At 42.4% G+C, this 12311-nt stretch overlaps 1 protein-coding gene across 6 annotated transcripts in view; it reads left to right on the top strand.

Annotated features, from left to right (window-relative positions):
• Nucleotides 1-12054, top strand: part of LOC115082067 (protein O-mannosyl-transferase TMTC4-like) — an 84117-nt gene extending 72063 nt beyond the window's left edge. For 5 of the 6 annotated variants that reach the window (XM_029586328.1, XM_029586329.1, XM_029586332.1 and 2 more), the window contains 2 exons: nucleotides 4411-4480; nucleotides 9994-12054. In XM_029586328.1, coding sequence (XP_029442188.1) covers nucleotides 4411-4480; nucleotides 9994-10145 — 222 coding nt within the window. In that variant the 3' untranslated portion in view covers nucleotides 10146-12054. Of the gene's footprint in view, nucleotides 1-4410; nucleotides 4481-9993 lie in introns of those variants that run through there. The other variant, XR_003854065.1, reaches the window with a different exon arrangement.
• Nucleotides 12055-12311: the final 257 nt, after the last annotated feature.

Below are 12311 nucleotides of genomic sequence, written 5' to 3'. Positions count from 1 at the left end.
CATTTCTTTTGTTCTTTAGTTGTCTCGTATAATGAAAAATTATTTTGGCTTTTGATTTATCTACATTAGTTTTCTTCACCAGAAGGCTAGCAGATTTATTCTCTGCTGCACATGCACACAGATGATGTCTATCATCAACCATCAAAGCATGTGCTACAGAATGTTTGGGGGAAAAAGGCCACAATGCCTGTGAGATCTGCACAAGGATGTTGCCCAGAATGACATCAGCTTGAGCCTTCCTTTAGCAGTGAGCTTAATTCTGGTTCCAAGGCGCTGGCCTTGCACAGGGTCCACAGTGATTGCATTGGTGACCAGTTCTTACTAAAGTGGACTTCAGATTGGGCACAAAAGTCAAATCATATCTCTATCCGTCTGCTCGAGTCACGACAAGGATTCTAAAAGGTGGTATTGAGCCCAAAGTGGGGGTATCTACATGATGATACATGAGCTCAGATGTTTTGGAGGTTTCAAAGCAAGTATACTTGGCAATCACCTTATTTCCCCAGACTGAGGCAGCTCCACATGGATTTCAAACAGACCTATCAGAGTACTTTGTCACACTTCAGAAGGGCAATTGAGAATATTCAGCCTTCTTCAAGCCCAATGCTGCTAATAGTATTGTTTGGAACTGATTTGGACAGGAGAATTAAAAAGCTCAATATGCTGTGAAGGTGAAGATTTACACATTGCGTTGACTCCAATGGGTCCCTCAAAAGACCCACTGCTAAACCCCCTCCACCAGAACCAGTTCCAATAGCATCGACACCTGTATCAAACATGGTAGCTCGTGCACTCTCCGATCTCCTTAGATCCTCATATTTTAGAATCAGAATCAGTGGCATTCTGGGGCACCGCTCATTTTGAGTCTAATAAGAATAGTTCTGCAGAGAATGAATCTCCATACCTCCATTCAGAGCTTTCTCCACAACCAACAGGGCACTGCTGCCCAACTAAAGACCTTGCCTACCCAGGTTTTATGCAGAGAATGGAAACTGGACCCCTTTACATGGCCTTCTCAATTATTTGTGTGCCCTTAAAAAGTTGGTAGCAATACCTGTCAACCCTCTCTTCAAAGATGGATGCCAGCGGATGTGAGAGCCTACCCATATTATACTTCCTGTTCATAAGAAACAAACACAAAATACTATGTCCAAGTACCTCCTGGATTTGGCAAGGTCCATAAAGCCATATCACAGTGTAGTTGTTATATTTGCCCTAAAAAAGCCAAGAAAGAGGCAGAATGCTATGCTATAGCCCTACATTAGATCTGTAGGATATAATACTTGCAAACCATTTGGGAGGAATTCACAGAATTTGCCACATTTTTAGTTCAAGAGAAACAGGACAAGTTTCACAACCTTTTAGGCACAGGGAAGGAATGTGAAAAATATATCATTTATACCGCCTACAATGTTTGTCAAATAGCACTCAGAATTTTTACCATAGCTAAGGCTGCAGTCTTCAGGCCTCTTTGAATATGCACGATAGACTTGATGACGTGCCATGCTATGGAAATGATGAACCTCATATTGCCTCCTTTGTAACTTCTTCGGCATCGTGGAGTGTCCAGAATGAATTTCCTAGGAATCAGTTTATTCTTCAGCAGCGATGTTACCAGAGACCTATTCAGAGAGGGTTCCAAAGCTCAAGGACTTGCCAATTTAAACAGAAGAACTCCACACCGCACACAGTCTAGCTTTCGATTGGATCCAGAGGAAATAGCCAGCCTCCCACTCTGATGTCTGCTCTACAGACGGGAAAATGAGAATTTTTTGTAAACTGTTATTCAATTGTAATTGAAAACAGCTCATAACAGTTACAGATTATACCTCGCATGCTTAGAAGAGCATTGAAGCTCTCCATATATCAGCACGTTTTCATGTCCTAAATCTCCTCCTTCTTGTAGTCCATGGCAGTCAGAATTATCCTACCAGGGATTTTATCTCAGGGCCTGCTCCATTTTCGCTGTGAGCAGGACGGCCTGCTCCTCCTTCACTGCAAGTGAGATGGCCTCCACTCATGGCACACCAGGGGCCTGCTCCTCCTTCACTGCAAGTGAGATGGCCTCCACTCATGGCACACCAGGGGCCTGCTCCTCCTTCACTGCAAGTGAGATGGCCTCCACTCATGGCACACCAGGGGCCTGCTCCTCCTTCACTGCAAGTGAGATGGCCTCCACTCATGGCACACCAGGGGCCTGCTCCTCCTTCACTGCAAGTGAGATGGCCTCCACTCATGGCACACCAGGGGCCTGCTCCTCCTTCACTGCAAGTGAGATGGCCTCCACTCATGGCACACCAGGGGCCTGCTCCTTTTTCGTCGTGAGTAGGATGGCCTCTGCTCATGGCATGCCATGGGCCTGCTTCATCTTTGTCACAAGCGTGATGGGCTCCACTCGCAACATGCCAGGGCCTGCTCCTTCTTCGCTCCGAGTGGGACAGCCTTCACTCATGGCTCGCTGGGGCCTGCTTGATCTTGCCAAAATCTGCACTGGAAATGGAATTTCTGTGCAGGAGGGGAGTTCTGCACAGATTCTGTGCTCCACGCTAGCGCAGAATTCCCCCAGGACTATACCTAGCTCCATGTAAGCAAGCTCTTCTTTGAACTCCTTCTGTGTCTCAAAAACATTGTTGGAAGATTAGTGTTTTCAGATGGAGGAGGTTTGCCTTCTGGAGTGAAGGCAGAGCCCTAGATTTGTTTTCCTCTCTGACACAAAAATTGGATATGTCCTACATATCTGGTCTCAGAACCAACTCAGAGTTCATCTTAATGTGATTGATGCATACCACCATCATTTAGAAGGAAATCCCATTTCTGTGAAACCTCAAATTGTTAGATTTATAAGGGATTTGCTTCAATTGAAGCCTCTCATCAAACTTTCCATTGTGTCATGGGAGATCCATTATAACACAGCTAATGAAAACCCCATTTAAGCTTCTGACCTCTTGTGACCTGGCCTAAAATTTCATTTTCTTTGTGGCAGTCACTTCACAGAATCGGTGAGCTCCAGGCTGTAGTGGCAAACTCATCTTACATTAGATTTCATCACAATTTATCAGGGCTTCACATGCATTCTACATTTCTGCCTATGCTGGTGTCGGATTTCCACCTTAAGCAGTATCCTGCCAATAATGGCAAAACATCTTTCCACTGTCTGAGCTGGAAAAGCGTTGTCACCTGCTATCTGAAGCAGACTAAAGCCCTTAGGATTGTGCACCCAGCTTTTGTTTCCTTTCATACTAACAAGCAAGATTCTGCAGTAAAAAAAAAAATAAGAAAATGCATAATTTCTAATTGGCTAGTAGATTGCATCTCTTTCTGTTTTTTTCCAAGCACGTTTGATCTTAGAAACATCAAGGCCCATGACGCAAGGGCCATAGCAGCAAACTTCACCATCTGAAATCCACCTCCACTGAGATTTGCAAGGTTATGACACAGAGTTCAGGCCACAGATTGACATCTCATTATTGTTTAGATGCAGGCTCCTATCAGGATGCCAAGTATAGACTGTAAAGCTAAAGCCAAACTACTTCCTCATTTTTATGGTTTTTGGGTTGGCTACCCTGTTATCTATGTTCCTTAAAAAGAACAAAATTCAGAAGGGATTTCACCCACAAAAACAAGTTTTTCAGGTTATTTATATTGTTTATTTTTGTGTTAAAAGTTTTATACTCTACACACTCTACCTTTCACAATGAAGTACAATAAAAAATGTTCATAAAAATCATATCAAGCGTACATACCAACAAACATCATAATGACGCAGCCAGTGAATTTACATTGGCAGATGTTGCTAAGGTTTTCTCCTTTAATTGATGAAACTGCTTAAGTAGAAAACCCCATGTGTGTGACTGGTTGATCTGTTTTGGGGGGGGGGGGGGTTTCAGACAAAAAAGTTATTTCCCTCTAACGGGTAATATCCAAAGACAGCAGATCATTAGTCGTACAAACCCATTTTCATCCTGGCGGGAGTTCTGTCCCATTCACAGCTTTGCTAACCATAAACTGAGGTGGCCTTTGGGGCTGCTGCTGCTGTTTCTGCCTAGAAACTCCCAACTATGTCTGGAAAAAGACTTTTTTATACTTTTCCAGAAAGCTCTGGAAGTCCGTTCAATCAGGACCACATGTGGTCTTGTGATGTTTATATGACCATAGTCTGCTGTGTTCAGAAAATGTGTTATCTGTAAGCAATTTTGCATTTTATACCTCTAAGATGGATACATTAAGGTGTATTTATATGATCCTGTGCTCTCCATGTGAGTGTACTCTTATTTCCAATTTTGTGTGTACTAGATAAAGTTTGATTTTCCATTTGAGAGAGACGTTGATTTTTATGTACAGCGAGTCTTTGCTGCAGATGCATTGCTTTGAAATGTTCTAATTTATACATTTTTCTTTTAACTTATTCAGGAATCTGAGGTCTTGTTTCTCAAGGCTATCAAAGCCAACCCAAATACAGCAAGTTACCATGGTAATCTAGGTAAGAACATTTTATGCAATAATGGCAAATTGTTCTAGGGTGTAAGTTTATTAGATTTTATTGCTTTAATATGTAGTGTAGTGAAACATTTTCAAGTAATTTCATGACTAACTGTGATACTATTCATACTATACATGGAGAAATACATAGCAATCCACTTTAGGATAACTGAATTACCACAAGTTTGACATTGTTCAGCAGTGATGCCTTTGTCAAAGCTTTAAACTGTATTACTTCCCATTCACTCAACTCTCGTAACAACAGTGGACCAAATTAAAAGGAGCTATTACAAAGGCAACAGATCTATGTGCCAGAAAAGTAAGAGGAAAAATAAACTGATTGGGTTTTCCAAGGGAGTGGCGGGAAAAAATTCAGGCAAAAAGAATAGTGTGCAAGAATATAAAGGAACACAGGGAAAAATATCTAGTGAAACTGAGGGGAACAAAGAAAGAAATCAGGAAAGCAAACGGTCAAGTGGAGAAAAGGATTGCCAAAGTGGTAAAGCGAGGTGAAAAATCATTTTTCAAATATATCAGACAAAGAAGGGAGGCCCAAAGTGGTATAGTGAAATTAAAAGGTGATGGGGAGCAATGTATGATGATGAAATGGCAGAAATATTAAACTTCAGTTCAGTATTCACTAAAGAAGACCCTGGAGAAGGGCCATTGCTGGTTGACAAACCTGTAGATGGGAGTGGGGTGGATGAAACTCCATTTACAGAAGAGAATGTATGGGAAGAACTAGGAAAACTGAAAGTGGACAACGTCATGGGGCCAGATGAGGTACATCCTAGGATACTGTCAGAGCTCCTGTTGAATAGATCCCTGGATGTGGGAGTGGTGCCGCATGACTGGAGAGGAGCGGTGGTGATCCTGCTACATCAGAGTGGTATCAGTGAGGAGACTGGAAACTACAGGCCGCTTAGCCTCACTTCAGTGGTGGGAAAATTAAGGGAATCTCTGCTGAAGGAAAGGATAGTGAACGATCTCAGGAAGAGAGCTGCTTGGTGACCCACAAGGTGATCTCCTTATTGCTGGAGCTCGGTTGAGTGGTGAACCTGACGAAAAGCAATCTTCAACCATCCCAGTCGGAATATCTGGGTTCTGGTTCAACACAGGACAGGACAGAGTTTTCCTACCGGAAGTTCAGATCCAGAAATTGATTTCTCAAGTGTGTCAGTTGATGAACACCCACACCCGAGGGTGTGGTCATATCTACAGGTGCTCAACTTGATGGTTGGTACCATGGAAGTGGTGTCATGAGCAAGGGCGCATATATGTCCTCTTCAGTGCTCTCTGCTATCTCATTTAAACCAACAATCTCAGGACTGTGGGGATTAGATCCACTTGCCAATGGAAATCTCCCATCTCCAGTGGTGGTTGCAGGAGGATCATCTGAGAAAGGGAGTTCCCATGTCCTCTGACCTGGTTGGTACTCACGACAGATGCGAGTCTCCATGGTTGGGGGGGCTCATTGTCTGGAGTTAATGGCCCAAGGGTATTGGAATACTGAAGAGTCCCGCTAGAACATCAATCACCTGGAGGCCTGGGCAGTACAGCTGGTATGCTTGCAGTTCAGCCACAGGCTGCGGAATCAAGTGGTTCACGTGTTGGACAACGTGACAGTGGTGGCCTATATCAAGAGCCAGCAAGAGTCGCAGGAAATAGACCATCTTATGGAATGGGCAGAAGGTCATCTGCAGATGATCTCAACCTCTCACATTGCAGGAAAAGACAACATAAGAGCAGACTTTCTCTGCAGTGAGAGACTGGACCCCGGAGAGTGGGTGTTGTCAGCCAAGGCATTTCAGCTGATTGTGGAATGCTGGGTCCTTCCTTTCCTAGACCTGCTGGCGACTTCTCAAAATGCAAAGATTTCTCGATTCTACAGTCGCAGGAGAGATCCATGGTCTTTGGGAATAGACACTTTCATACAGGTCTGGCCGGAAGTTAGATGCTTTATGCCTTTCTTCCATGACCCTTGCTGGGCAGGATAATTCACAAGATCAAAGGCCACAGAGGGCTATTACTCCCAGTTGCGCTGGACTGGCCCAGGCATCTGTGGTATGCAGATTTGTAACAAATCCTGGTGGAGGTCCCCCTTTGTCTTCCGCCGCACATGGACCTGTTGCAGCAGGGACTGGTTCTTCATGAGGATCTAGCTCGATTCTGTCTTACAGTTTGGCCCTTGATTGCCAACTTACTCCATGCTCACAAGTTCTCCACTTCCTTGGCTTATGTGTGGGTTTGGAGAGTTTTTGAGACCTGATGTGAGGAGCACAGTGTTCATCCTCATTCAGTTAGGATCCCTCTCATTCTGGATTTTTTGCAGGATGGGTTGAATAAAGGATTGACCCTTTTTCCTTGAAGGTGTAGATTGTGGCTCTCACCTGTTTCAGAGGTCTGGCGAATGGTGTTTCATTGTCATCTCATCGTGATGTGGCACATTTTTTGAAGGAAGTGAAGCATCTTAGGCCTTCTTTGAGGTTACCGGTTCCATTGTGGAGTCAATTTGGTGCTAGAATTTTTGGCGGGCCCTACATTCCAACCACTGCATAGCCTTTCCTTAGGGTTGTTGACCTTGAAGACTGTGTTCTGGTGGCGATATGTTCTGCACATCGAATTTCTGAGCTGCAGGCCTTTCTTGCCGGGAGCCAGTCCTTCGGGTGACTCTGGGGGTATTACAGCCAGCAAAATTGAGCGTTGGCTGTCAAACCCGCTGACAGCTACTGCTCCTGTCAAAAAGGAGGCGCTAGTGTCCCTAGTGCCTCTTTTTACCGCGGGCCCTCCACAGTGCTTGGCAGATTTTCACATTTATTGTCCCAACAAATTGAGTATATATAATAATCCAGGACTAATAAAAATTGCAATGCACGTAAGAATAAGGTATGATATAAACAAGAAAAAAATAATACAAATGAAATAGAAAATAAGATACAAGTAAGTATATGTATGGAATAAGTAAATCAAAACCAGAGAAAATATACATATATATACACGCGCACACAATGTAAAATTAAATCTGCTCGCATCCCTAAGATCGTTTGATTATATCATACGATGGTAGAGCAATGTAAACACCTGCCCCTCAGGAACTGGGCCAAGCTTAGAGCAGTCCAGAACTCTTAGGACTTCAGCGCTGGAGCACTAGCACTTCATGAACGTCTTGCGTTACTTTCAGTACTGAAGTGTTTGCTTTGTAAGGTTGTTTATATAGAATATCTGTTCTTTGTCTGACTTTCCTGACAATACCCAGCCATCAGTCATGCTGTGTTAAGTTTTTTTTGCCATGCATTCTAGCCCTAGGGCAGAGAGGGATCCTAACATGTGTTGGCTCAAAAAGGTCAGCGGAATGTGACCTAAAGTAAACATTTTGATGAATTCTCTAAGCAGACGGACAGCAGATCGTTGGTAAATAATGGCGGTACACATAGAAGGGAAGTGGGATAGGAAATCCTAATTCTCCCTACAATAGCTCAGTAATGCAGATCTCTTGAGGGCCTCAAAGTCTCACCACTCGCACACAAAATTCCAGAGGAGACAGCTTAACAGTAAAGAGAAGCCAAAAGGCTTAACAACGCCTAAATATATAGAGTCACAATTTATACAGCCCAGTCAGGGGTTCAATTCTTCAGAGGCCTAACTGTACAGCAAGTTTCTTCACATTCAGGCCGATTCAGAAAAACGCACGGGAGAGCGGGCAAGCGCGCAGGCCACACTCCTGGGCGCGCGATTCAGGAGGGTGGCCTATGCAAATGAGGGCCCGTGGTAAAAGGAGGCGCTAGAGACACTAGCGCGCGTCCCTAGCACCTCCTTTTTGACAGGAGCGGCGGCTGTCAGCTGACGCTCAATTTTGCCGGCGTCTGTTCTCAAACCCGCTGACAGCCACGGGTTCGGAAAACAAACGCCGGCATAATTGAGCGTCCGTCTTCCGACCCGCGGGCCATGGGCTGATTTTTTATTTTTTTTATTTTACTTTTGTGGCCTTCGACTTAATATCGCCATGATATTAAGTCAGAGGGTGCACAGAAAAGCAGTTTTTACTGCTTTTCTGTGCACTTCCCCGGCGCCGGCAGAAATTAATGCCAGCCTTTGGGCAGGCACTAATTTCTGAAAGTAAAATGTGTGGCTTGGCTGCACATTTTACTTTCTGTATCGCGCAGGAATAACCAATAGGGACATCAACATGTATTTGCATGTTGCGGGCGCTATTAGTTGCGGGGGGGTTGGATGCGCATTTTCGACACGCTATTACCCCTTACTGAATAAGGGGTAAAGCTAGCGTGTTGAAAACGCGCGTCCAAATGCTGGTTAACTGTACTGTATCGGCCTGGTAGTCAGTCCCTGTCTAATATACTCCCCTATGAGGAAAAGCTGAATAGGTTAGAGCTGTTTAGCTTGGCAAAAAGATGGCTTAGAGGGGATATGATAGAGGTTATAAAATCATGAGAAGACTACAATGAATAAATATAAATTGATTATTTATTCTTTCAGATAATAGAAGAACTAGGGGACACTCCATGAAGTTAGCAAGTAGCACCTTAAAAACAAATTGGAGAAAATTATTTTTCACTCAGCACACAATTAAGCTCTGGAATTCATTGCCAGAGGATATGGTTAAAGCAGGTAGTGCAGCTGGGTTTAAAAAGGTTTGAATAAGTTCCTGGAAGAGAAGTTCATAAACTATCAATCAAATTGACTTAGGGAATATCTACTGCTTATTACCAGCATTAGTAGCATGGGATTTATTTAATGTTGGGGCATTTGCCAGATACTTGTAGCCTGGATTAGCCACTGTTGGAAACAGGCTTGATGGACCCTCGATCTGACCCTTTATGGCAACTTCTTATGTTCTTATCTACCTATCTCTCCATCTGGGAGTTCAGATGTGTAAGTTAATTAGGCTAAATTATATAATCAACTGAAAGTCAGTATGTTTGAATATGCAAGAAGCCCACAAGCATGTATGCATACATGCTTTAAAAGGTTCTAGATTAATCCTCTGACTTTGCATGCAATACTGGTTATATGGCCTTTGAGTGTAGCTATCATCAGGAAACAATTACAGGTATGCAGTCACCTTTTCTGGTGATGGTATAGCAATGTAAACACCTGCCCTCTCAGGAACTGGGCCCAGCTTAGGCTACTAAATTCAAACAGATGAATGAAATAATCTTGTCCTATCTGGTGTATTTAATTCAAAGCCAGTTTAAAAAAAAGGCGTGAAAGTGCAAGCTGTTAGTAGAAATAGATGCATAGTAGTAGTGTCTGTACAGTAGATCAGCAGACTATGCTGCTAAAACTCCATACATCATAGGTTAATAAAAAAATACTTCATAAAGCAAGTTCAGTATTTCTAGCCTTCTACTATCCCAAGGAGCATAAAAATCTCTTGTGCTACCAGAAATTTCCTTACTATAGAGATAAACTATTTTAATGTTGTTTTCACGTGATTGGCAAGATTGCACAATATGGTGAGCTCTCTCTAATGCAAACTCCTTATTGCTGTTTCAGCTGTGCTCTATCATCGCTGGGGCAATCTCGATTCAGCCAAGAAACACTACGAAATTTCTCTGAAGCTTGACCCTGTAGCACCTGGGACCAGAGAAAACTATAGCCTCCTGAAAAGGAAACTGGAACAAGTGCACAAGAAAGGCAGTGCCTGATATCTTTTGGCCAGGCTGTCCATGCATGCTGGGTACTGTCGCTGCATGGTGGTCAACTTAACTCGCGGAAAGGTTGCATTCCAAAAATGTTCAAATACCTACAGCACCAGCAGTGGACAACGGATGCATGTCTGATAGGATTTCTGCATTGTTCAGCAGCTAAAAATCTCAGTACATGCCAGATCCATTGTCTTAAAAAGAATTCAGAAAACCAAACTTAAAGCTAAGTATGTGAAATTAATTAAAGATAGATTTTCACTACGCTAATACCTATGTTTATTTTGTTTTTATCCATCCATATATAACGTCTTGTCTTTACTTTGATACTGTTGATGCTGTGGTAGGACAGAAGCACAGAAAACAATGGATTTTCTTTAAAAAAAAATGTACATTTTGTAGCTTTTTAAAAAAAATATTGCTAGAACTATTTAAGGAATATGAAGACCTTTCTGTCAAAAATCTTGACACATCTGTCCTTAGGCCTGTAATGCTTTCTCTTATGAAGAAATATCTTTGCAATATTTGCAGTTTACTTAAACGTTTGTATCCCATTACATGGAGTATTTATAGAGGGGTCATTTTATAACTGAGCATGTTATGGTGCAGCCTGCGTATCCCTTTAATGCACAGTCTTACCTCAGGATTTACCACTTGTCTTTTCATGGCATATGTTTTGCATGATTTGGTTGTATATATCTGCTCCTGACAGAAGACAATAGTGGCCATTCCACATGTTGTAAATATTTTTATCTCACAAAGGGAATTTGCGAGGAATGTAGAGGAGACATGCATTTTTTTTAAACGCTGGGTGCTGATGTATGCATGATTATCGCTAGCATTTTGCTATGGCCACAGATTTCAGATCTTACTGCATAGACATGGTAGTGTGACCTATAGCAGACTCAAGAGCTTAATTTTCTTGACAGTGGTCCATATTTTTCTCCGGGTATGTATGACATGTTTGAAAGGATTTTTTAAAACTTTTGACATCATTATTCCTCAATCTTGTTATTTAAATGTCCTTGATGGTCTTGAAATATGTGGTATTTTTCTGTGTAATGTGTAAGTTAAAAACACTTTCTGTAGTTAGTTTTATATTAGAATTGTCCTAACCTGTAACTGAAGACTTTTGTTTGGTCAGATGCTTTGAAAAACCGACTGATACCAGCAACAGAACTACTAAACATGTTTATCTTGCTGGCACAAACTTATTGATTCGCTGGAACAAACCAACCTGCTCGTCATTCCAGCTGTGCGCTCTGATTTGGACAAATTAATACAGAAATAGATTAGCCAAACAAACTGCTTGGCTACTAGGTTTACTTTCCTTATAGTCAATGTGGTACGCGTTCTACAAGGCAGCCCTGTTAGAAACAACAATTAGGAAAATGATAAACAGAACGGTAGAGTAGACTTTACCCACTGTGTAGGGCAGAGTTCTTACAGGTGGAAAATATGGTAAGAGTGGTAAAGGTGTGGAATGCAGTCAGGGGATGTGTAGTGCCCACTAACACAATAACAGACTTAAAGAAGACATTGGAAAAGCACAGATGATCCTTAGCTGCAAAAAGTGAATGAAATAGTGGAAGCATAACTTTGGCACCACTGCTGGCCCTAGAGTAGCAGAGTTCCTACCAGCAGGCTACACTTGAAGGAGAGGATGAGAAGAAAAAGAATGATAGCCATATTGATCAAGATGGCTACAAATTAGAGGGTAAGCTAGGTCTGTCTGGCAGGCTCCATAGAATTTGTAAAAATCAACTGTACTTAGGCTATATAGAATTAACAATGACAAACCATAAGCGTGAGGTCTTGACCCCCTATATATAGAAATAAAATCTGGCATGATATGTTGCTATTATTGATTGTTAAATTAGCTATTATGTAAATAAAGCGACAACTTCCCAGTGATCAGTGTGAAAGGTTTTTGGTGATGAAATATCGAAAAGGCCACAAGGGACCTAGACATTTAGATTATTACAAAACCTTCTGGTTGGACATGGGGTACAAAGGAGATCGATGACAAAAACTGTCTTGGATATGGAGTAATAACTTACTACAGGGACCACAGCCGGCCTTCTCCACTCCCATTTCCAAGTATCTATCAAACAGGTTCTCCACCAGACCCATCAGAATCTCTCTTGCGTTTCATCAGTATGGTAGGAG

Source organism: Rhinatrema bivittatum, unplaced genomic scaffold, assembly GCF_901001135.1.
Source record: "Rhinatrema bivittatum unplaced genomic scaffold, aRhiBiv1.1, whole genome shotgun sequence".
NCBI classification, from domain to species: domain Eukaryota; kingdom Metazoa; phylum Chordata; class Amphibia; order Gymnophiona; family Rhinatrematidae; genus Rhinatrema; species Rhinatrema bivittatum.
This window is presented reverse-complemented; position numbering and strand designations above follow the sequence as displayed.